This window comes from Phlebotomus papatasi, chromosome 3, assembly GCF_024763615.1.
Source record: "Phlebotomus papatasi isolate M1 chromosome 3, Ppap_2.1, whole genome shotgun sequence".
Lineage (NCBI taxonomy): Eukaryota > Metazoa > Arthropoda > Insecta > Diptera > Psychodidae > Phlebotomus > Phlebotomus papatasi.
This window is the reverse complement of record NC_077224.1, coordinates 59528376-59552800: the sequence shown is the minus strand read 5'-3', so window position 1 is coordinate 59552800 and position 24425 is coordinate 59528376. Positions and strand designations below refer to the sequence as shown.

The following is a 24425-nucleotide window of genomic DNA, read 5'->3' as shown; positions in this document are numbered from 1 at the left end:
AGACATTTTACATACCACATGCTTTGTGTGGCCTCTGGCCAGGACGTAGAGGCCATTGATAGTGATGTGGAGTAATCACGCATGCCAGACAATTCTTATGTGAATGCCGAAGACGTCCAACAATTGCAATTCCCTCATCCTCGCGAATTATAATGTGATCTCTCTTCCTGCGTTCGGTAGCTTCAAATGGATCCGAAGTCTCGATACCGTCACTCAATAGAGACTTATTTGTCGATGTACTTTCGGTAATCTTTGGTATTTGTGAACTCTTAATGTTACTTGAACTAATTTGACTTATCCACTGATTTGAATCTTTTCGGCGATCTTCAGTGATCTTGCTATCGTGCGATTTCATCGCATTTTCACGTGATTTTTGCATGTTGGCCGCATTGTGATTCAATGGGAATAATTTTGGTAACGCAGTAATTCTTGGGGTATCATCTTTAGGAACAGCAGCGGCTTCTGTGAAAAATGAAGCTGATCGTCTCGATCGTGTTCCATCAATCGGTACGGATTTAACAGCATGATCAAGTGGGGGACTGGGATCATTGCTAACTCCATTTCTTGTTCCTGAATCATGTTCACGAGCAATAAAATCACTTAAAACATGAGCACGATGGGCAGCAACGTAGAGAGCAACTGTTATGAGTCCTAAGATTGAGATTGTCACCAGTGCTCGTCCATACATTTCCCAAAGACGCTTCTGTCGGTGGTAATTGGATGGATCTTCCATGTCTCTCAGTCAGCAACACTTATCACAACTTTAAGTCGCTCCACTGACGACATATTTTCACTACACCACATTAAGTTTTTTTTCTTATATTGTTGCTCTTCTTTTTTTTTTACAAAATAGCCCAGTACTTCAATATTCTGCTCAACATTTCGCCTACAATATATGTACGAAAATTCCTACACCATTTGGACAAAATTCACAAAATTGTATCACTTAATCACACGCACTTTTAATTAACCCCAAATTTTTTCAGAGTTTGTACACAAATAAATTGAAACATTTTTGTATATAGGTAACAGCGAATTTTCGTTTGTCTATTTCACTCCCTGTATACACATTTTCACACAGAAAACTTACAGTTTGCTTTGGAGATTATTTCTTATCAGGAGAATTTCTTCAACTGTCTGTGTTTCGGCGTGGTTAAAAACCACAACGAAAATACTAAACTTCTTAATTGGCAATATACAAAAAAAAACACTACAAAAGGAGCGATCACTATTTATAGCTACAAAATTTTATGAATGATTTCATTACTCTCAAGTAAGTCTTTTTAGTGCACGGAAAAAATTGACAGTATTTTCTGCAATATAAAATTTTTGATTTTACATATTGCATTGTTCAAATTCAGATGAAAAGCTTGATATAGGGGAAACTGGGGCAGTGTAAACACCGAGTTCTATGTCTAACTGTGTTATCACACTTGCACATTAAAATTTTAATATGATTCACATTAATTGTCGCTGGTGAGAGTCCAAATGTGTAATTTGTGTGTTTGAATCATTTTATATTCAAAATTTGATCTATTTGTTGATAAAAAGATAGACTTGGCCCGCAAAATTTGATATAAATTGATTTATAGCATTAATGCGAAAAATTAATGCGATTTTCTCTTTAATTTTTTAATGTGAAAAATATTTATGTTTTAGTTAAATTTAAACTTATTTTTGCCGGCCCTGTCCACTTCTTTATCAATAAATAGAAAAACCTCGAATATTAAGTGACTCAAAGACACAAATAACATATTTGAACGCTCACAAGGGACAATTAATATGAATCACATTAAAATTTTAATGTGCAAGTGTGATAACGCCGTAACACTTAGACTTATGGTGACCATTTCTTCAATGAACAAGGATCTCTATAATATCTAAAAATTCATATAACTCACATCCGCTGAAGTCTAACTCTTAAAAAAATATCTCGTAAACAATCTCGTAAAAAATTTGTAAAATAAGTCGATTTATAAGGAAAAGTAATAAGATGTTTGGCTACCCCTGTCACCATAGGGATTTTCGTAAAATCTTTTCATTTTCAACAAGATATCTTGTTAAAACCGAATCCACCAAAATTAATTAACAAAATTCTTGTAAAAATTTTCTCAAAATCTGGTTTTCATGGGAATTTCTCAATAGATGGCGTTGCAAAATATATTGTTTTCTCTTTCATTCTTATCTCTTTCTCTTAAAATGGTCTTGGAATATTTTCTGTCAAATTATTTATCAATTTGGTAGAAATAATAATCACAATTTTCATGCTTTATGTTATAGGGGAAACTGGGACACCACCAAACACGGGGTACCACCAAACACTAATTTTTATTTCTAAACTACTTGGACTATCTCGACCATTCCTTCAGTATACAAACATCCCTTTAGTGCCTATAAATACCTATCGGTCTTATCCTTTGATATCCAATATCCGCTTAAAAAATCGCAGTGTTTAGTGGTACCCCGTGTTTGGTGGTGCTTAAAAGAATTGGTTAAATAGGACTTTAGATACCATTTCCGACTACAAAATCGTCATTTTTTGGTGAATAAAAAAACAAATACTGACAAAACTTTTACAAGATTTTGTATATTATTAGTAAAAAATGTGGAGTTTCCGGTATCAACAAGACATCTTGTTGAAAATGAAAAGATTTTACAAAAATCCCTATGGCGACAGGGGTAGCCAAACATCTCGTTACTTTTCAATATGGGACAATGAGATTTTACAAAATTTTTACGAGCGATTTTTAACAGAGAATATTTAATTAAAAATCACAGTGTTTATAACTGCCCCAACTGCCTCTATATTTTTCGTGATTAATCAATAGTTATCTAAATTTAAAAAAATATATATCTTTGGGATTACTTGAAAACGCATCGTAAGTTTTTTTTTCATTTTTGAATATGTTTTAGAGGATGTTCGGGCAGATATTTCGTCCATGTAGGAAAATACTGTTAACCCTTTAAGGACGAGAAGATCAAAAATTGAGGATCAGAAAAAATCATTTTTTCTAAGTTTTTAGGGCAAAATACAACTTTAGAAGGTCGTAGGAAAAGTTTCATTTTTGGGTCAGCGGTGACCCAATCGTCCTTAAAGGGTAAAGGGTTAAATCATTCCTAATAACGGTTTTTGATGGTCGAATGTTTAAAATGCTCTAGAGAATGTATTTCTTAACCGAATAGGATAATGTTTGGGCTCGTTGGAAAGGTCTTGGTATTTCAAAAAATTCTGAACCAGTTCAAATCGGTTAGATACCGGCAATAAACCCATAATTAAATATAATCCGAAAGCTTAAGCTATTTTGGGGGATTTTTTGAGCAATTTATGAATAGGTTCTAATCGGTTGTGAATTAGTAAATGGTGAATTATACAAAATTAATTTTAAGGTACACTGTCTATGTCACGAGTTGGCTCATTTCAACAATCCTGGGACGCTTTGCCTCCCCCTCCAACCTTGCTCATTCATCCCATGATACAATAAGATAGCATAAAGGTCCAATCATTACCCAGTTTTTGTTCAAAAACCAATACACTGCGAAATCCTTTTTGATTAAAAAACTGTTTTTTTCCCAAGTTTTCAATTGGAAATTTAACGAATTTATAAGTATATTCAAAATAGTAAAATCAACATGAGGATTTTGTAGAAAATATCACCAATCTTTTTCCGTGTACACTTTCAAGACCGGCAAAAGTTTACACATTTTGAAGCAATACTTCAGAGTATATTGCATAAAGCTCCACTGAGTATTTAATTCACAAGCAAGGGAGTTCATTAATTTATTGTGAAATTATGTACCATACTCAACAATTGACTCAGCAATTCCCCAGTCCATTGCTGCCCACATAATAAACAGCCATTGATCTTGAATTAGCAATTTTATGTCATTGGGCACAATGAAAAGTGGCTTACTGGCAAAATAAGGTGGCAAAAGAGAAATCTTTTATTCTTCTTTTAGTATGAACTTTTTTTTCTCATGTACAATTTAGAGATCGACATTTGATGTGCTTTTGAATGAGAGACATCAAAATTGAGATAATTCACTGATATCCATCAAATTGAATTAATGCTTCACTCTCAAAGTAATTAATATGCGTAAGAGATGGAAAATCTGTGTAGGTAATCTTAACGAGTGTATAGTCAACTTTTCTATGAAGAGCAGTAAAAAATATGAACACAAGTTAACATAATATGTAGTGATCATGCGAGACAGATCAGCTTGTAAATCAGCTTTTCCATCATGTAATAATCTTATCCACTGAATGAGTCTATCTATTGATTGCCGAATTTATTTACACTGATGATCACACGTAACAAACATCAAGCCATCCCCGACACAAGAAAATTGAAAAGATTCTCCTTAAACAATCCCCCTTGCGATATTGGATTAAATTAATAATTTTCCTAAATGGGCGTGATATTCTAAATGGGTTATATCCTTACACATTCACTCTGCGTTAGCAAAGAAATTTTAATTAAATTTTAATTATACACTCGAGCCGATATTGCAAAAGGTGAGAGATTGTGCTTGAACTTTTGATACCGATCGTACACCGTATGGAGACTAGCTTTCGCCTCGACATCTCCGAAGCTACTGAAGACTGTGTGGAATTGCTTAAGACAGTTTTACCAGCCTTTTCTGCTGCCTCTGAAAATCCAGACATTCGTCTCTCAGCGCTAAGCACTTCGTACAGTCTGCAAACCCAAACGAGAAGTTTTTGAGCAACAAAAATGTCAGATCGCACGAGAAGAGATGGAATTTTCTCATTGTACGAGATCACCTTTCCTATACATTGCACTACATATACATAGATTTATATACAATACCTAGTATACCTTTTACCTTCCGCATCATTTGATATTTGTAATTTCAATGTATTTTGAACAATTGGATCGCACCTTTTATAGTACATAATCTTATCAGGTGAAGAAATAATCAGTCACCTTGTGTGATAATTTCTATTGTTTTGCTACTATACATATGTAGATGTACATGCTATGTAGTCATTCTATCAACCAGAAGTTTGATCAGTATCTGATTTTAACGTGTTACGTGACCTATCTTAGTAAGAAAAACCCAGAACACAAGCCATTAGGCCTATTAAAAAACCAACAACTTTTTAGCTACGCTTGAGATCATTTACTAAAGCCATTTTTTGAAAAAAAAAATAAACAAGTATAATTAGTTTTCAGAAACCTTAAGCCATTTAAGAATTAAAAAAACTGACTTTCAATCGCGTCCCACAAATTCAGGAAATTGGCGTAGAAGAGGGTGAGGCAGTTTCAGGAACCTGAAGTTTTGTAAAATTCATTTTCCAATCGTTTATTAACTATATTCAAACTAATGGTATCTACACACTAGAGAAAAATATGGCCACATTCTAGAGCTTTTCCTACAGAACCGTAGGGAATATTCTTCAATATGGAAATAAATTTCTTTAGTGTGTAGAGGCCATAAGTCAATATACAGCACATGTCCCATATCGGTGGCAGCCAAAATCACGAAAGCCAAAATCACGAAAGCCAAAATCCCGAAAGCCAAAATCCCGAATTTTAAAAATCGTGAAAGGGATGAAATTATATGGAGGAAAATGTATAGAATAATTTCCCAAGACACAGAAGATTTCCCTTTGCCTCCAGCAAGCGCGGGTGCAATCGCGGAAGTAGCTATGACACTTCTAAGAATTCGGGATTTTGGCTTTCGGAATTTTGGCTTTCGGGATTTTGGCCGGGACCCGTCCCATATATTTATTATCCCAAAATTCTATTTAAAAAACATGCTTATCGAAAGCTGCCCCACCAATTCCTATTATCAGATTTTGAAATCTAAAATGTCAATCGATGCCCTTGTTCAGTGATTCCCAGTGAAAAGGTGTCACTCCACGAGAAAAAAACACTTGTTAAGTCTTATGTCCTAGACACACTAACGACTTAAGCCGAGAGATGACTTAGTGAAAAATGATGGCAATGTAGTTTAAGCAATATTTCTAATATATTTACGCTAAGCCGTCTCTCGGCCAATCCTCAGGTTTGTCAAGGCCCTTACCCAGAGTCCTGATAAGACCTAGTCCCTGATAAAACTAGGTATTGTATCAGTCTCATCCACAACGTTATAACCTGTCAAGCTCAGATTTAAGACTCATTCAAAGTAATTCTAAGCTACACAAGATGTAATGGGTCACACAACAAATAAAGAACATTTTCAAAAATATTTCTTGCAACTTTTTAAAGAATAGTCACGAAAATTCTTGAAGTCCTTAATTAGTAATGTTCAAAGACAAAGAAAGCCTAAAGTTGAATTCTACCTAACGTAAAAATTAAAGACATTTTTAAATAGTGGTGTATCCAAAGGTTAATACTAGAATTTAAAATTTTGAAAATCTAAAAAAAAATCTAAAATCTGATAAAAAATTAAGAAATTTTAACAACCTTTTCAAAGAACTTTGCCTAATTTTCCTTGTTCTTCTGCCAAGGGGTTATTCATATGAAAATAGAGTGGCTCGAGTTCCCGGGTTCCCTGAAAAAATGTATGGGTTCCCTGAGTTCCCCGCGAGTTCCTTGAAAAAATAGATGAGTTCCCCGGGTTCTCTGAGAAAATCCATGGGTTCCCCGGGTTCCCTGAAAAAATAAATGGGTTTCCTGTGAGTTCCCTAAAAAAATGTAAGAGTTCCCTGGGTTCCCTGAAAAAATGTATGGGTTCCCCGGATTCCCTGAAAAAAATACATGAGTTCCCCGTGAGTTCCCTGAAAAAATGTAAGAATTCTCCGGGTTCCCTAAAAAAAATACATGGGTTCCCCGGGTTCCCTGAAAAAATGTATAAGTTCCCCAGGTTCCCTGAAAAAATACATGAGTTCCCCGGGTTCCCCCCAAAAAAAATATGAGTTCCCCGTGAGTTCCCTGAAAAATATATGGGTTCCCCGAGTTTCCCGTAAGTTCCCCGAGTTCCCCGTGAGTTCCCCGAGTTCCCCGTGAGTTCCTTGAGTTCCCCGTGAGTTTCCCGGGTTCCCCGTGGGTTCCCTGGTCAGATTGGCTCGAGTTCCACGAAATGAGTTACCCTTTTGTCTTCTGCCATTATTTTTTTTTTATTTTAAAAGATATTTTTTCCTAAAAGTATAAATTATAAATGAATAACTAAAATAAAGAATTAGTAGGATTAAAAAAGGGGTGAAAAAGCACCCCAGGCTTTGCGAAGTACTTAAAATCGTAACTTAGTTAGATAGGGGAAAGTGGGCCCACCTTTGAAATTGGGATTTTTCTCCTATGTTTAAGTGGAACTGAGCCATATCATGATGTAATTGAGCTTCTCAATCTGTTTGTGTAGCTAAATTATACCACAATAAGGCTCAATTTTATTTAAAAATAGGTGAAAAATCTCAATTTCAAAGGTGCCCCAATTCCCTCTATTATACCGTAAGCTCGCGTGACTTTGTCCCCTGTGGGTGACTTTGACCCCATCCTGTTCGTAAGCTTTTCTTTAATTCTAATGTTTATGAATGGTTTACACCTACCAGACGTGATCGGATCGGTAAAGATCATCCTTAAGGGGAAGTGGGGCACCTTTGAAAGTGGGATACCTTTGAAATTGAGATTTTTCTCCTATGTTTAAGCGGAATTGAGCCATATCAGAAAGTAATTTAGCTTCTCAGTTTGTTTGTGCAGCTAAATTATATAACGATAGGGCTCAATTTTAATCAAAAATAGATGAAAAATCCCAATTTCAAAGGTGCCCCACTTTCAAAGGTGCCCCACTTCCCCCTAAGTTCTAAAAGTAAAGAAAAGCTTACGAACAGGAGGGGATTAAATTTACCCGCAGGGGACAAAATCACACGAACTCACGGTACCCCAAAAATACTTTCGCATCATTTACCGTTTACTATTTCTCCACCGATTTGAGCCGATTCCTAAATCACTCAAAATAGTGCCTAAAATATACCTTAGGAGTAATACAATTGAATTTCAGATAAAAATTAGTTATAGATTGGAACTGGTTCAGTTATAGGAAATTTCAAGACCTTCCAAAGAGCCTAAACATGATCCCATTCAGTTTAGGAATGCACTCCTTAGAGCCTTTTTAACCTTTGACCTTGAAAAACCGTTATTAGGAATGATTCAAAGGTATTTTTATATAAGAACGAAATGTCAAAAACCTCTAAAACATCGGGGAAACTGGGGCACCACCAAATGCGGGGTACCACCAAACACTAATTTTTATTTCTAATCTACTTGAACTATCTCAACCATTTCTTCAGTAGACAAGCATCTCCTAAAATGCCTATAAATTTCTATAAGTCTCGAACTCTGAAGATGAATATCCGATTAAGAAATCGCAGTGTTTGGTGGTACCCCATGTGTGGTGGTGCCCCAATTTCCCCTACATTTCGAGCAATCCCAATTCTCTATCTCTTAACGTTTAACCTCTTGGGCTAGCGACAGACGGATGGACAAACAGCGTGTCATTATTTCTCAGAAATCGTCCGAAACGCGAAGATTTATTGAGAAATATTAAATTAATTAATATTTAAAAAAAAATGTTTTCAGATATTTTGTTTAGTTCTTCGAAATTAGTTCTTTTTAACAGAATTCCTTAGAACAATTTTCTATATTAAAAATAGAAGAAAAATATAAATACAATCGGAATATCTTTGTTTAAATTTTCCAGCGAGATACAATTTCATTTTATTTAATTAATAATAAAGTAAATAATTAATATTTTTAAATAAGTAGCGCAAATTAATAAATTTATGTTAAACCAAGAATTGAGTTCTGAACTTCCCATTAAAATCACGGTCATTTTTATTGGATTTAAGGATTTTTTATGGATATTTCAAACAATATTTATCGTCGCAGACAAGAAAATTTTATTCAAATTCTTTTATTAGTAAGATGTTTTTGAAAAGTTCAAAATAAAAATCGTCATTTATCAAATTGAATTTGGCAAATTTGCATAAAATGCATCTACCTTTAACCCTTAAAAAAACAAATTTGGAATTCCAAACAGCATAGAATTTCGGACAAATCAAACTGTCTCTCAAGTCTCGGACAATCCTCTCAAAATTAAATAAAAGTCAATTAAGTGATCATGTACCCTGGATAAATTTCCAATATTGCATTGACTAAAATTCCAAAATATTCCCCTACCTTGAAAAATTGAAAATTCTTTTCTACTTCTAAAGATCTAGATAAAAATTATAAGGCATATGTAGAGTTCATGTTGATGGTCATCGGTATGGCATACAAAACGGGGTCTAATGTCAAAGATCATTCTGAAAAGAACTTTGTTAGCTGCAGGAGAATCATTCCAATGATTTCCCAACATAGTGATATACATTTTGTAAAATTTATAGGATAAAGCAAATGTGAGGGAGTGAAGATTGGAAACAAAGAGAAGTCGCAAAGATCGATATTTTATTGTGTTCCGGATCCACCTTCACTTAATCCCCCCTATTCGCACGTGCACATAGCAATTATTCTCTCTTTTTTTTCACCTCCCATCAAAACGCATATTGTGCCTTTCATTCATGCTTGTGATCAATGCAGAAGAAGCATCGTAACATTACAACTTGGTCTTTCAATTGTTGTATACTTTGCAAGACGATGTTGGGGGAATATCTTAAATCAAGATAGATAGTAACTCATTCATCCATGACACTCTGCTCAATGGGAGAGAAAGCCACGTTTAACATAGATGATCTACAGCCCACACCTTTACTTCATTCATACAACACGATCCATTAGTTAGTAATGAATTTAGACAAATTAATAATGCATAAGTGAGATCCTGTTTATTTCTTTTCGGTTTTCTTACAAAATATATTCATCTTGAGTGAATTATTTAAGAACCAATTTAACTTCTACCCTGGTTCTTTCATGATACGGTAAGAATTGTGTCAATTGATACAATAAGTGTATACATTAAAATACCAATTGCTAATCACCATTCATTGCAGTATTTTCCCTCCTAACAATTTTCTAAACATTCACGACATTTTGTTGTTTTAAGAACAAACATCACAAACATTGTTGCATAGTACTTGCTTTTATTTATTGCCTCACTTCACTATTTGCTAACTTTTAAGAAGTAAAACATGAGCAGATGAAAATGCAGAAATATGTCTTGTATCTGAATGGTATACCTATATTTCAACTTCCTTGTAGCACCAGCATTTGTTTATTGCTCTATTTAATCAGATGGTAACGCAAAACAAGGCCTATATTATCCAAAATTTGGCTTCTGCAAATTTAATATTAGCCTTTATCTTTTCCTTACATTATGGGATTAAATGGAAAATCAATTGAGTAATTTTATTATCCATTACATAATGCATTAGATGCATTCTGTAAAACTTTTGCAGAATCCCCCCAACCTTTTAAATAAAACCACCCATAACATTATTCATCTACCAGACCACATTATCACATTCTTCAGCATGTCCATCTTGCGACTGATGCTCTTTTTCTGCACTTTGCACCAGTATAAAATCAATTTTATATACATAACCTTAAACATTATATGAAATATTGAACGAGATACAAAATGGGAAAAGTCCCGTCCAGACCACACGGCGAGTCTCATATGTATATAATTATATATTACCCAAGAGGCAAAGGAGAAAATTACTTCGAAAATATTTATTTTGCATGTATTGAACTCCCCTTTTATGAATCTATCATGAACTCTTTATAGGCGAAGATTCATCATAAATGGGCAATCTCATCGGAATGAAGATAGTCTAACGCATAAGACTGACGGAAATTAAGTAATATCTCCTAAACGCAACATGATGCCATTGAATGTAACTTCTGAAATTGCAAATAAATTCTGCACTGCATCATCATTCTTATGTACATAATATTCATAACCACCTTTCTCTCATCGTCATGCACTATCTTCATCCAATCAACTTCCATATAATGATTTACCGGTGAGAATACAAACATCTATGTAAGTACAAAATTGAGTCATTTAACCATTCATGCTTCTGGATCACCCACATTTACTGTCCTTTGTGAATGAAAGGAAAATGTTATCAATACTAAGAAAATTTCAAGTATAATCAACTAAATTATGCTAAATATGCACATGAATAAATGTTTAGTTCAGGATTTGACCAGTCAAAAATCTCTTGAAATTTTATCAAAATTGATTCTATGAATCCAAAATGCAGAGTAAACGATACTGATTTACTGAAAAAAACTACTAACGTAGCAAATGGAGAAAACAAAGCAATAAAAATTTCATAATGTCCTTAAAATTCCTTGCAAGTGATATCTTTACGTTAGTAACGTAATTCTTCCCACAGTAACGTAGGGTGGAGTAACCACTTATCGCCACTTTTAGGAAAAACTGAAATGATTTTAATTATAATTTTTAAACTCTTATTATAAAGTAGCTTAAATTTGACACAAAAATTCTTAGATATATTGTCTATAGATATATCAGACTAATAGTCCCTCAATTTAACGGTGGATTACTTAAAAAAATATATTTTTATTAAAAATTCAAAAGTAACCACTTCTCGCCACCTACTTGAAAAGGCCCAAACTCAATTATTTTGGACAGTATTATTAAAAAATATATTCAGCATTGCTTTTTCTTCCTGATATCCTTTTTATTACCCGTATTATATGATTTTTCTTCGATTTAACTAAAGGTGGAGAGAAGTGGGTCACTGGCGAGAAGTGGTGACACCACCCTAAGACAGACAACACAATTCCCCGTCTGATGGCATTGGTAGAACGGCTGATCAGTACCGAGCAAATTGCAGATCGCTTGATCAGCTGATCATACTCCAAATAAAGCTGTTAACACTTATAGCCCTGTTACCACTTGGAAGGATCCTAGAGGCAGCCGCTGCCAATTTTGTTTTCAATTTTCATTTTTATGATGAAGAATTTATCATCTCGCCTGAAGGCCTGATTGAATAGCGAGCAAAATTTATCTGGCTATTTTTTCGTTATAAAATTTTCAATAAAAATTAAATATTAATATAAATAGGGTAAGTGTACCAAATTCCGGCCAGCTTGCTATTCCGGCCACATTTTTGTTCTTCAAATTTCCATGAATTTTTAGTTTTTACATACTCTAGATATTATACAATACAGAAAATAATAAAAAATATCGCTTCGACGAGCAAGATAATCTGAAAAAAAAACATTGGAAGAATTCCGGAAGGGCAAGAAACTATGAGAATATGAAGGTGGCCGGAATAAGCCAAAAATGCTATGTCTACAATTTTATTCGTTTTAAAATATATAAAGAATGATTTTAGAGAAAATAAAGACGATAAACTGTCTACAAGGTTCCATGCAACACTCCTTACAAAAAAGTAACAAAAAACTCAATTTGTATTAAAAATATTACATTTCAAACTTGAGACTTTAGCGCTTGCATGCAACTATGCCGAGATTTGGCACACTTACCCTATATCGTAAAAACAAAAAACTGCACTTAGAAGAACCAAGTGGCAGTTGCTGCCATATGCATTTTATGTGAGAGTTTGACGTTTTGCAGACGTAATTTTCTTGATTGTTAATGAGTAAAAACCTTAAAAGAAAAGTTAGAAAGTGTTTTTGCAAATTATTAGGAAGAAAAATAATGAAAATTCAGTGAATTACTGTGACCGTTTCGATGAAAAAGCATTACTCTATGATTCTAATCAAGATGAAAACATCGAATGGTCAGAAATCTTTAAATACAGTAACAAAGGAGATGAAATTTCTGATTCAGACATCAGAAAATAATTGATTAAAGTTCCGAATGTTAAAATGTAAGTAAAAATATCAAAATATTTTGTAAAATCCGATAAATGGCAGCGGCTGCCACTTGGTCCCTCCGTGACACTTTTAGTTAGGGTTTTAAAAAGTGTTAAACTTCTAAACCAAATACAGTCTAAGGATTTTATCAAAACAACACTCTCAGACATGTAATACGTTATCACAAAAGAAATAGCCACGAAAAGAAATTTTTAATTACATATGAATTATACTTTATAATTTCTACACTTTTCTGAGTATAAAGGAAGTTACGATAGGTAACTCAAACTCTGTCCAGTAGAAGAATTCTATAATGGCAATGTCATATGACAAATTTCGTTCAAATCTCAGAAGAACTTTTTTGAAAAAGTAATTCTGTAACCGTGATATTGCCATGTAACAAGGTTATATATATGAGATTCCTGGAAATTCAAATGGCAATCAACTTTATAAAATAAATCGACTAATACCAAAACATACTGTATTTGCAAAATATCTTTAAGTAAAGAGATTTCATTTTCGAACTCATATGATATGATAAAAATTCCACGATTTTGCTATTGTCAAGTGTCGAAATGAGGTGTTACAATGCCATAAAAATTACAGAATTCCCTTACATAGGGCATATTCTCTAATAGTATGACATTGTCAGACTGTTTCTGAATTTGTGTTCAGAAGGGGATTTCTCTAAAAATATGACAATAACATATGACAAATTTTCATAGTTAAACTCGGGAGAAGAACGACATTAAAGTATCGAATGACCATTACAAATAGCTCTATGAACCCTCTCGATTATTGACTTAAGTCACATTTTCTATACTTTTGCAGAATTTACTTTATAAATTCATCATATGACATTGTCATACTTATAGAATTCCCCTCCAGGAAAAAATATATATATTTGAAACGTTTAAAATTATTGAAATTTATCTCTGAATGCCGATTATTGAATAGTACCAGTAATATTTACACATAATTTACTGAAACTTCTATCAAATAAAAAGATTTAGCAAAAAAGATGGCAAAGCGTTCCAGCTTTGCGGAATTCTTGAACTTACGAGAAAGATCTGTCCGTGTAATATCGTTTCACATGGTTTTTAGATGCAGACCGGTTTATTACCGATTAAATTGATTTATAAAGAAAAACATTCCAAAATTAAAAAAAGATTCATAAGAAAATCACATTTGAAAATATTTTAGTATGAGTAACAAGCATAAGGACAAAAAAAAGGAAATTCGAGAAAAGTATATCATTTACAGGTACATTGCCGATTAAATCCGTTGCAGTCGAGTTCTAAATTTCAAGATCTTTCAAAAAAAAGTCCAAATTTAAGTAAATCGGTTGAAAAATAATACACTCTTTAAGTGGTTAAACTTTGACTTTCGAAAATTCGATATCGAAATGTTTTTCGAACATAGGTGTTTAAGGATGAAATTTCACCTTGTGTGCCTTCAAAACATATCCGAAAATCCCGAAAATGAAAAAGAAAATGAATGTATGGAGAGGTCGTCGAAGACCGGAAGTCGACAAACATAGTATTCAAAATGATAAAGAATTTATAGGACATGTGAAAAATCTTGGAACTGGTCTTTTTGATTTTCTTGTTTTGTTATGAATTGCTTTTTATCTAAAACTTCCTTTGACGGGTTCTACGTGACACTTGAACTTGCCTTAAGGGCTGAAGCAAATAGATCGTCAAAATTCTATAAAGTTAAGCAAATCTTGAAGAGACAAGCTTTATAGAAAATAGCAAAAACCAAGCACATTTTCTTTTTAATAAATAATAAAACTATATTAAAATATGTATTAGGTCATAAAATATTTTATGATCACTTAAAGGAAAACTTATTATCTCAATTTTAGCAGGTTCACCCACAATTGAGGCAAGTCTGATGCACACAACACATAGTGTAAACATAATGATGTTCGAAAGGGAATCCAAAATGACTTTAAGAGATACTAAATATAGAAATTGCAATGGAAATCATTCATGCCAGTTGCTTCTATTTCTGTATGAGATCCTAAAAAGTTTGTGTAGGAGATCTCACCTGACAACTTTCTAAATTGATTGTGGTTTGATTGTAACAAATCACACGAAATAAATCAATTGAGATTTCTACTATGCACAACATACTAATTTAAATAAATAATCATGCACATTGGTACCAAAAGTATCTGCATTATTGAAAAATCAAGAGATATCATGGGAGTCAATTTTAATTATTATATGTAGTAACTTTTGATTTATACACGATCAAAGAGATTTATCATTAGATCTCGTAAGCTTTTACTAATAACATTGTGGGTATAATTGAAAATCTATCAAATGAATTCACATTACCATGAAATTATCGAGTGCATCGTGAATCTCAACATTGGGATGACGTTGTTGAGCGCTACTTGATGGGCAATTTGAGTGGCTCTAGAGCATGAAGTCTTCTCATTTAAATGGCATTCAATTTAATCACATATCTCTTATATAAGGCAGTCATCACACGACGAAGGAGTACCAAGAGTACCGAGATTCTTTTTCATTCAAATGCACTCGCTGTGTATTGTACAATCGAGGGGCTACTCGCTTATTTATTCTTTGTATTACACGTCAGGATTACACACTGAGAGAAATACGAAAAAGTTAAAATAACATTCCGGAAATGTTTATTTCACCCTGCAGTATTGATCCGAAATCGGTGTAAATATTATGCTTTTTAGGTGTATTATGGGTTAAGATTACCCTTTTTCATGTTAATTTTACCCTTAATAGGTGTAAAATTAACATTAAAAAATGTTGATATATTTTTACACCTAAAAAGTGTTACAGTTACGAGGAAAAAAGTTAATCGCACCCCCTTTTTTTCTATAAATCTTCTTCTTTATTTCTTCTAAATTATTAAAGCATTCCAAAATAAATAAAAACTGGTAAAGAAATTATCATTTTAGAATGTTCTGGCATGAGTCACAATCATGCGGACAAACAAAAAATGTAGACACGAGAAAGATAACTCATTCATGGATGTTTAACGGATTTATTACTGATTTCAAGACCATTTAAACATTGACTTACGAAAATTCAAGATGGCAATTTTTTATGTAATAGGTATGTTTGGACGAAATGTTCGCCTGAACCACCTCTCAAACATATCCAAAAATAAAAGAAATCTTAGAAGGAGTTTTCGAGGAAAATCAAGAAAACATGGTTTTGAATGGGATGGAGGGGAAGTCATCCACACTTAAAATACTGGAATAGGGTAGAGTCAGCCCTTTTCGCCATGTAAGCACTTTTTGGCCACCTAAGATAAAACGACTAATTTAAGGAATTTAATAATAAATGGTACTTCTACACTCATAATATGCTCTATTCTACTCTTTCAATTGGTTATCATGTCTCTTAATTATTTAAAATTCATTTTAAAATAAGTGGCGAAAGGTATTGAAACAAGAACAATTGGTGAAAATGCAAATTTTTCAATGAGTTTCACTAAAATTTTCGAAAAGTATCCTAGATATTTAGATAGATGTTGATTCAAAGTATCGTTATACAATAATTCATTTTAGTCTGACAAAAATTTTACACCTAAGGAGGCCATAAAAGCTTAAGGGTGGCGAAAAGTACTGACTCTACCCTAATCTTAACTTTAAACTTGTTTATGATTTTTTTAATATAACTGAGGCTAGACTTCTAGGGTAAGTGTACCAAATTTCGGCATAGTTGCATGCAAGCGCTAACGTCTCGAGTTTGAAATGTAATATTATTAATTAAAATTAATTATTTTTTTGTTATTTCTTCTTAAGAAGTGTTTCTTGGAACTTTGTAAACAGCTTATCGATATTATTTTCCCTAAAATCATTCTTAATACATTTTAAAATGAATAAAAATGTAGACATAGCATTGGTGGTCTATTTCGGCCACCTTCATTCTCATATTTCCTTGCCCTTCCGGAATTTTTCCAATGTCTTTTTCACATCATCACATTTGCCGAAGCAACAGTCTTTGTTATTTTTTGCATTGTATAATCTTTAGGATATGCAAAAACTAAAAGTTCATGGAAATTCAAGGAACAATAGAAGTGGCCGGAATTGTAAGCTGGCCGAAATTTGGTACACTTACCCTATTATTACTTTTTTTTAATTAAAGTTTTGCTTAGTCTAGTGATTAACCCCTCGATTTTATAACATATGAAGTACACTCTACACTCTCTATCCGTTTTATCTTAGAAAATTCACTTAAGAAAAAAAAACGAGAACTTTAATCCCATGAACCACACCTACAATATTCACATAAATTTAAATGTATTAAATCTCTCATTTGAGAGATATCTCTTATGTACATATCTCCTATTTACTTCAGTGGCGAATAAGACTAACTGATTTATTATGAAATACTTGCGAAAGTTCAATTCAAAAATTACTTTCTTTCCACTTTGCATGCAGGACCACATAAATATTCCACTTTAAATCTGACTCTTATGTTAAAATGTATAAATTAAACCAATCGTCTTCTATGTTCCATTCCTTAATAGACAATGCTACATTTGCAAAGTACAGAAACCACCTCTTTTGAGTCGACAAAGTAAATTACTGACGATGGATACATAAATAGAAGAGGAAAAACTTGCCGGACTGAGAAAATATGCATACATGTAGAAAAAAAGGGAAACATTTTAACGGTTCTCATCAGAAACTTTAGTTACATAACCCCTTCAGCGATCTACTGTAACCTTTTAACCTTCATGTTCGTTCCTATGCACATATTTTCATCCCTGAAGATTTAAGCAAAAATTATCCAAAGAAGAGACACAAATTCATAGAACCTGGAGATTACCAGGTACATACAAATGTTGCCGTGATTGTGGTGACAAGATAATTGTCAATTTAATCTCTTCCTTCGATACTTTTAGCAATAATTCATCCTCCTTATTCCTCTAAACCGCCCTTAAGCCATCCGACAATAATACATTATTGAGATTTCTTTTTCATATTCCTATCTTCCAAGCTCAGCAAGAGAACAACCTTGTTGGACAATACTTTCGACAAGATAATTTCTGTGTTATTCTGATTCTTGGTCATCATTTTTACCCCACCCACAAAAACGACACTTCAGAAGGCAAGAGCATAAAAGAACCTAAGATCAAAAATACCCCATTTAATGTTTCTTATGTTAGACATTTATTTAAAAAAAAAAGAGGAATTCCAGTGAACAAAATAAATAAACCATAATTGTACTATAGCATGTCTCAAAAGTCTTTAAAGCTTCCTATCTGATTTATGCAAATTATACTTTTAGTGCTGATTAAGATGAAAACAAAAGAGAAAAATGTCAAATAGAACGTTCTTTCAGCATTTGATGAAGATGAAACATTGAAATGATGCACAGCAGAGTTAAATTTCATTCTTAAGAAGAAAAAAAAAAAGAAGATTTATGGAGGGGTATTTTTCCATAGAATGAGACATTCTTCAGTAAAACCTGTTGATTCATTAATAAGAGTGTTGTAAGCTACACATCACTGATCACACATAACATGCCTATATACAGTATATAATGCAACATACTCTTGTAGTACCTAAAACGACAGTGTTAGCCAAACATTAAATATCTGTGCGAAATAATAAGAATTTTTAGATTATTTTCATCAAAAGTTTCAAAAGACGAATATTTGTGCCATAGACTTTCCAAAGTGAGAAGCGAATTGCGGTCCTTCAGAAACATTCCAAACAATCTTTTCCTGATAAACAAATCTCTAGCTTGGAAGACAATTCCCACGAATGATTGGCACTGACGAAATGCAACCTTGCATAGCTACCACACAAAGAATACAGAATACCAATAAAAATAGTAGAAAAGGGGTGTCAAAGCGTCCTAAACTTTGCAAAGTGCCCGATATCGTTTAGCGTTTACCGGTTCTCAACCGATTTGAACTCATTTATGAATCACTCCAAAGATCACCCAAAACAGTTTTAAGCGTTAGGGCAGAATCACATTGACAAAATGCTCGCCGTAGCCTCACCGTATTTCGTTAATTTACGCATTTTCATTGCATTCTTACGCAAATTTTTCATTACCGTATTACCTTACCTCGTACTCGGTGGCACTAGGTGAAAATAATGTAAGAAAATTGAAGAAATAAAACGAAAATTCAATAAACGGTGAGGAAAAACAAAACTGCTTTTTTTGCTCACCGTTTATCGAATTTTTGTTTTATTTCTTCAAATTTCTTACATTATTTTCACCTAGTGCCACCGAGTATGAGATAAGGTAATACGGTAATCGAGAATTTGCATAAGAATTGCAATGAAAATGCGTAAATTAACGAAATACGGTGAGCATTTTACTGTCAATGTGATTCTGCCCTTACCTTATACTAGAAGTTATTTCCAGACGAAAATTTTTTACCGGTTCATAATAGATTTGAACCGATTTATGAATCACTCAAAAGATCACCGAAAATACTGAACCAAAATTCATTCATTCATTCATTTTCAACCGCTTATCCCTATTGAGGTCGCGGGCCCATGACATCCAAATTAGCAGCCCACGCTTGTCGATCCTCCGCCACTTCAGGAAGATGTTCGGATTCGATCCCAAGGCGCTCCCACGCAAGATCCTGAATTTTATTCAGCCACCTTGTCCCAGGTCTGCTCCGAGGTCGACGCCTTCTCACAATGGCTTGCATAGCTTTTCTGGGGAATCTTTCACCGTATCAAAATAAAATTGAATTTTGGATAAAAATAGTTCTCGGTTATGAACCGGTACTCATCTTCCTGGCATGTGTCTTGTTTTGTTGACGCCAAATCTCACATTTACAGATTCATATGGGATTTTTCCTGTATTTCTGACCGTTACGTGAAATATTTCAAAATCTAGGACTGTACCCCTTTTGTAGGATACTGAACTCTGTGAACGGATAAACATACTAGATTTCTGGGATCAAGGAAGGAACCTCCACGCACATTTAGGGCTTTCAACAGAACTAAATCGGTACTCCTGGACAGTCTCCGGGGACTGACTGATCTTTGCACCACGAGGCTTAAATTGAGTGACGAAAGAACAAGCGAATACCTCACCCACAAAGCTCAAGGTGGACAAACTTTATTGCTTAGCAGTAATTGCTCCAACACGGGTGAGGAGACAAATCAACTCCAGTAGAGAGATTTCCAAAGTTCTTTCTGAACCAAATCATCTTCTCCATGGTTACAAAAAACCAAGAGCAAGGCTGAAGTCTCGCAGGAGCTTTTGTGACTCTGTCAAACCACTTGACAAAGCTCCGGAGAAGGTCAGACTCAATCTGTGGAAGGAAGTCCTTCTTTCATACAATAATAGGGAAATCCGGAAGTCGTCGGGAAGAGACAATCACTCAGGGAAACACATCAACTATCTCCAAAGCTTTCGGCTCGGTCTCCAAGCCTTCATCAGTAGTCAAGTCTTTCATATTTTGTTGAAGTAAGGGAAAGCTTTTCTCTTGGAGGTGATCAAGACTGGAAGACATGGAAGTTTCCCAATAGTTTGAGAAGCTACGTAGCGCACTCGAACTCGAGAGACAATAGACAACGATGGGAATCCAAACCACCCCTCACTTGTGTGTTTGTCCGTTGTCCCCTGGTTGCTGTCACAGACAAAATTAATTTTAAGCCACGAAACGATTAATAATAACCAGATTTCTGTCGAAATACTTTTCACCTGCAAGCTGTGTGAGCTGAATACATGAGCTGACTTCAAATAGTACTAACTTTACATAAAATAGACAACTTGCCATGGAGTTGATGATTCATAACGGGTTGAAATCGATCTAGGCTTGTCAGGAATTCCAAGACCTTTCCAACGAATCCAAACATGAACCCATTTGGTTAAGAAATGTCTAAAGCCTTTTCAACCTTTGACCTTGAAGAAACGTTATTATAGGAATGATTCAAGGTTTCGTATAAGGACGAAATGTCCGCCTGGGCAACCTATAAAACATATTCAAGAATGTAAAAAATCCCACGACTTCTTTTTCAGCAATCTCCAAAAAAATGGCTCCCAAAAATTAGGAACCTTCGAAGGTCTCACATCGCTATCTCTTACCGTTTTGCCTCTAGAGCTGACGACAGCCGTACGGACAAACGGATAAACAGTGTGTCGTTATTTATGTCAAGAAATGGTTCAGGTGGGGAACAGAAAGGGTAGGAAGAAATTAGGAACATGTTAATTGTACCAGGGTCGATTTATAAGGAGGTCTCAAGTATCTATCTCTAACCGTTTGGCCTCTAGAGCTAGCGACAGCCAGACGGACAGACGGAAGGGCGGACGGACACATACGAAACTACATATTTCCAAAATTCTACTAAAATGCGACACCTTGGATCGGTAAGGAGTCGAAATATATATATAAATCAAAATCGATGGATTGTATATGCTGCTCTCTCTCTGTGGAGTTCGAGCAATAAAAATGCAGAGCATTTCGTAGGTCTGCAAAGGAAATATTTTGCACTAAATGAACAATGCACTACAGTAAAATAGATTTAAATTATCAGAATATCCGGGAAATACAAATTTTAAACTTTATTCTAAGAAAATTTAAAAATGAAGCTAAAATGCAAAAGCTGACATCAAAGGTTTATTGTAAAAGAAATAAACAAAACAAAGCAAATTAATCCGTTTTGACGAAAATTTTTCAAACTGTGTAGATGCCATTAGTGAGCGTTTCCAGTCCAGTTTTGATACTTCGTTTTAGAATTTTAAAATATGTACTAAATTCCAGTTTCTCAGATCATTTTCTTACCAAAAATAGCTTTTATAAAATGACTTGAACAAATGAATGTTGGTATGAAAAACAAACTCAGATTTATCTGAGTTATGGTATTATTCCAATGAAAAATGAACATGTTTTTTTAGCACTTTACTGTACTAAAGTGCTTCTGCATTATCAACCTCCTTTTAGCCTATCGTAATTTTTACGGCTATATGGTGTATGTTTTGGCTAATCCCTTTTTATTTCTGTTTAAAATTAAAAATACATAAACGGTATTCGGAACAAGTCTCCCGTCTGGACAATCATGTTAAAAATGTCAGACTACGCTGTAAAATTCCTATTTCGACAAAATTCATTTTAAAACCACATTTCTATTTTTTAGAAAGTAGTGTTAGAATATTAAGTATGTTTTTAAAGTACAGATCGTAGAGAATTTCAAAACCTTTCCAACAACATCAAATTATCCACATTTAGTAAAAATCTTTCACTAGAAAATTTAAAGAAAATACATTTTAGATCAAAATTGATTTACACGGCCGCCATCTTGATTTTCTTGAGATTTTCTGTAAAAAAAACTTCCACATACAAATGTACATTCTTTTCCGCAAACTCAATTAGTCTGGCAAAAGTTGTGCTAATTGTTCTGAACAATTCTGCACATTTATTACAGATTTATAATAAAATTTGAAAATTAATTGTAGAATAATTAATTATGTTGCTAATATCAGTAGAAAATCTGACAGTCGCAATGTTCAACTGTCTCATCCAAGCTGCTAAAGATTGGTTGAGCAGTAGACAAATTGACGACAAGACGATGCCTCCATGAGACACACAAAAGCAAAAGGAAAAAAGTAAGAGGACTTGAGGTAACGGGGAAAATGAGACAATTCATACTTATGTTTAGTTGCATCTGATAGATAATGGCTCTGTGCCAATGGGCAATTACTTAAATTAAATCGACTTTGTCACTCGCCAAGTGCTTCCAAAGAATAACAAAGAGGTTGAAACTGGCAAATAGATAGATCTCTCAAGAAAATAATGTTTTGGATAATTTCCTGTATGATATTTTTTTTTTGGGTTAATTTTCATAAACAACCACTCTAAATTGACACTCATTTTAAGATTTTCCTTATTGCTTGGTTTTTAGGAGCAATAAATTGTGGAATTTCACTCACCTTGACAGCCATTCTCGCCAAATCCATGATAGGTCTCCATGCATTGATCACACTTGAGACCCTCCACGCCGTTCTTGCAGGAACATTGTCCAGTGATGGAGTCACAAACTCCCGTTGTTGATCCATTCATGTTGCACAAACATGCTGGACAATCAAGTGATGCATTTCCATAGCCCGCCTGCCAAGGAAGATATCCAAGGAATGTGATTAATTAAATTGAAAGCACATGGTGTTTCAGCATAAATCCACTCTTTACTCTCCCTCACTTCACTGCCCACAGTGATTCAGTGAGAATTGTTTTTCCACTCAATGACAATTTGAAAACTATGCACACGAATAATAAAATCTAAATTGCAATTTGAAGACACTTAAAATATTAAGGTTTAGTGACAATTTTAATTGAGCAAGAATTTACTTACAGCACACTCATCACATTTTTGTCCAGTGAAACGAGAATTGCAGATACATTGACCCGTATCCGAGTCACAAATGCTGCTGATTGATCCATTCTGATAGCATTCACAGAGATTGCAGCCTCCATTTTCTGGATCTCCCCAATAACCAGGCTTGCACCTTTCACATTGCCACCCTTCCGTATTACCCCTGAAACATGGAATTACTTTAGGAACTTGTCGAAGACAAATATTAAACGATTATTTTAAAAACTAAAAGCCTGTTAAAATCCAAGTTTTATGTCCTCTACACATTAGAAAAATATATTTGTCCATATTTAACAGCTTTTTCTACTCAATCGTAACCAATTTGCTTCAATATAAAAATAAATTTCTCTATTTCCCTTCAATATTTTTTTAAATTCAAGAAATATATTTAAAGGATTTAAAGCAACATATCAAAATTTGATATTCAAATCTATCAAGAGGAAGAGTACAAAAATTATTGGAAATTACGGCCATTATGTATATAGCTTTGGAATCAAATTTGTGAAGTATTTACAATTTTCTTTAAATAAAATTATCTAAGAAAATTTTGATGAACTGTCACAAGATAATGTATGAATATAGACCAGAATCTCCTCTATAATTTTACCCCAAAACTTGATCTTAACGGTTGCTCCGTAACCAAGATAATCCAATTAATTTATTTTGGAACACGTTTTTTGACCATAACGTCTCTTGTGGCCATATAACGAACTACAACAATGTCAAAGAATGATTGAATTTTGTGAAAACTTTCTCTTAAAGCTTATTATCAATAACGTGGTCGAGTAAAAGCGATCATATCAGTATTTGCATACTTTAGCAACGTTATTATGGGAAAAATCATCTTTTTACACTAAAACGACAAAATCGGATAAGATGACATTACTTAAGAAAAAATGTTGTATGGGCGAAATACAGATATGAATTTTCTCTAATCTAAATTATGCATAAAAAAATATCAAGATCGAAATATCAAGTCAAAATAATTTGTGTTATATGTTATGAAAATCGGTTTCCGACTGTGACGCCCCAAGCGTTAGTTCTACGAAGTTCGAATGTTTTAGACAGTTGTAGCGTTTCTGTGAGAGCTATCTTCTGCGCCCTTATAGCCTCTATACACTAGTGAAAGTTATGTCCATTTTTAAGAAAATCCCCTACACCTGTGTAAGAAAAACTCTTCAATATGGATACACTGAGAGAAATCCGAAAAAGTTAAAATAACATTCCGGAAATGTTAATTCCACCCTGCAGTATTGATCCGAAATCGGTGTAAATAATACCCTTTTTAGGTGTATTAGGGGTTAAAGTTATCCTTTTTTCATGTTAAT

General features: G+C 33.8%; 1 protein-coding gene across 1 annotated transcript in view; it reads right to left on the bottom strand.

Moving 5' to 3' along the window:
* LOC129806736 (laminin subunit alpha-1) overlaps nucleotides 1-24425 on the bottom strand; it is a 138152-nt gene that overhangs the window by 51496 nt on the left and 62231 nt on the right. The window contains exons 7-8 of the mRNA XM_055855508.1: nucleotides 23077-23260; nucleotides 22658-22835 (exon numbers count right to left, since the gene is read on the bottom strand). Coding sequence (XP_055711483.1) covers nucleotides 22658-22835; nucleotides 23077-23260 — 362 coding nt within the window. The remainder of the gene's footprint in view (nucleotides 1-22657; nucleotides 22836-23076; nucleotides 23261-24425) is intronic.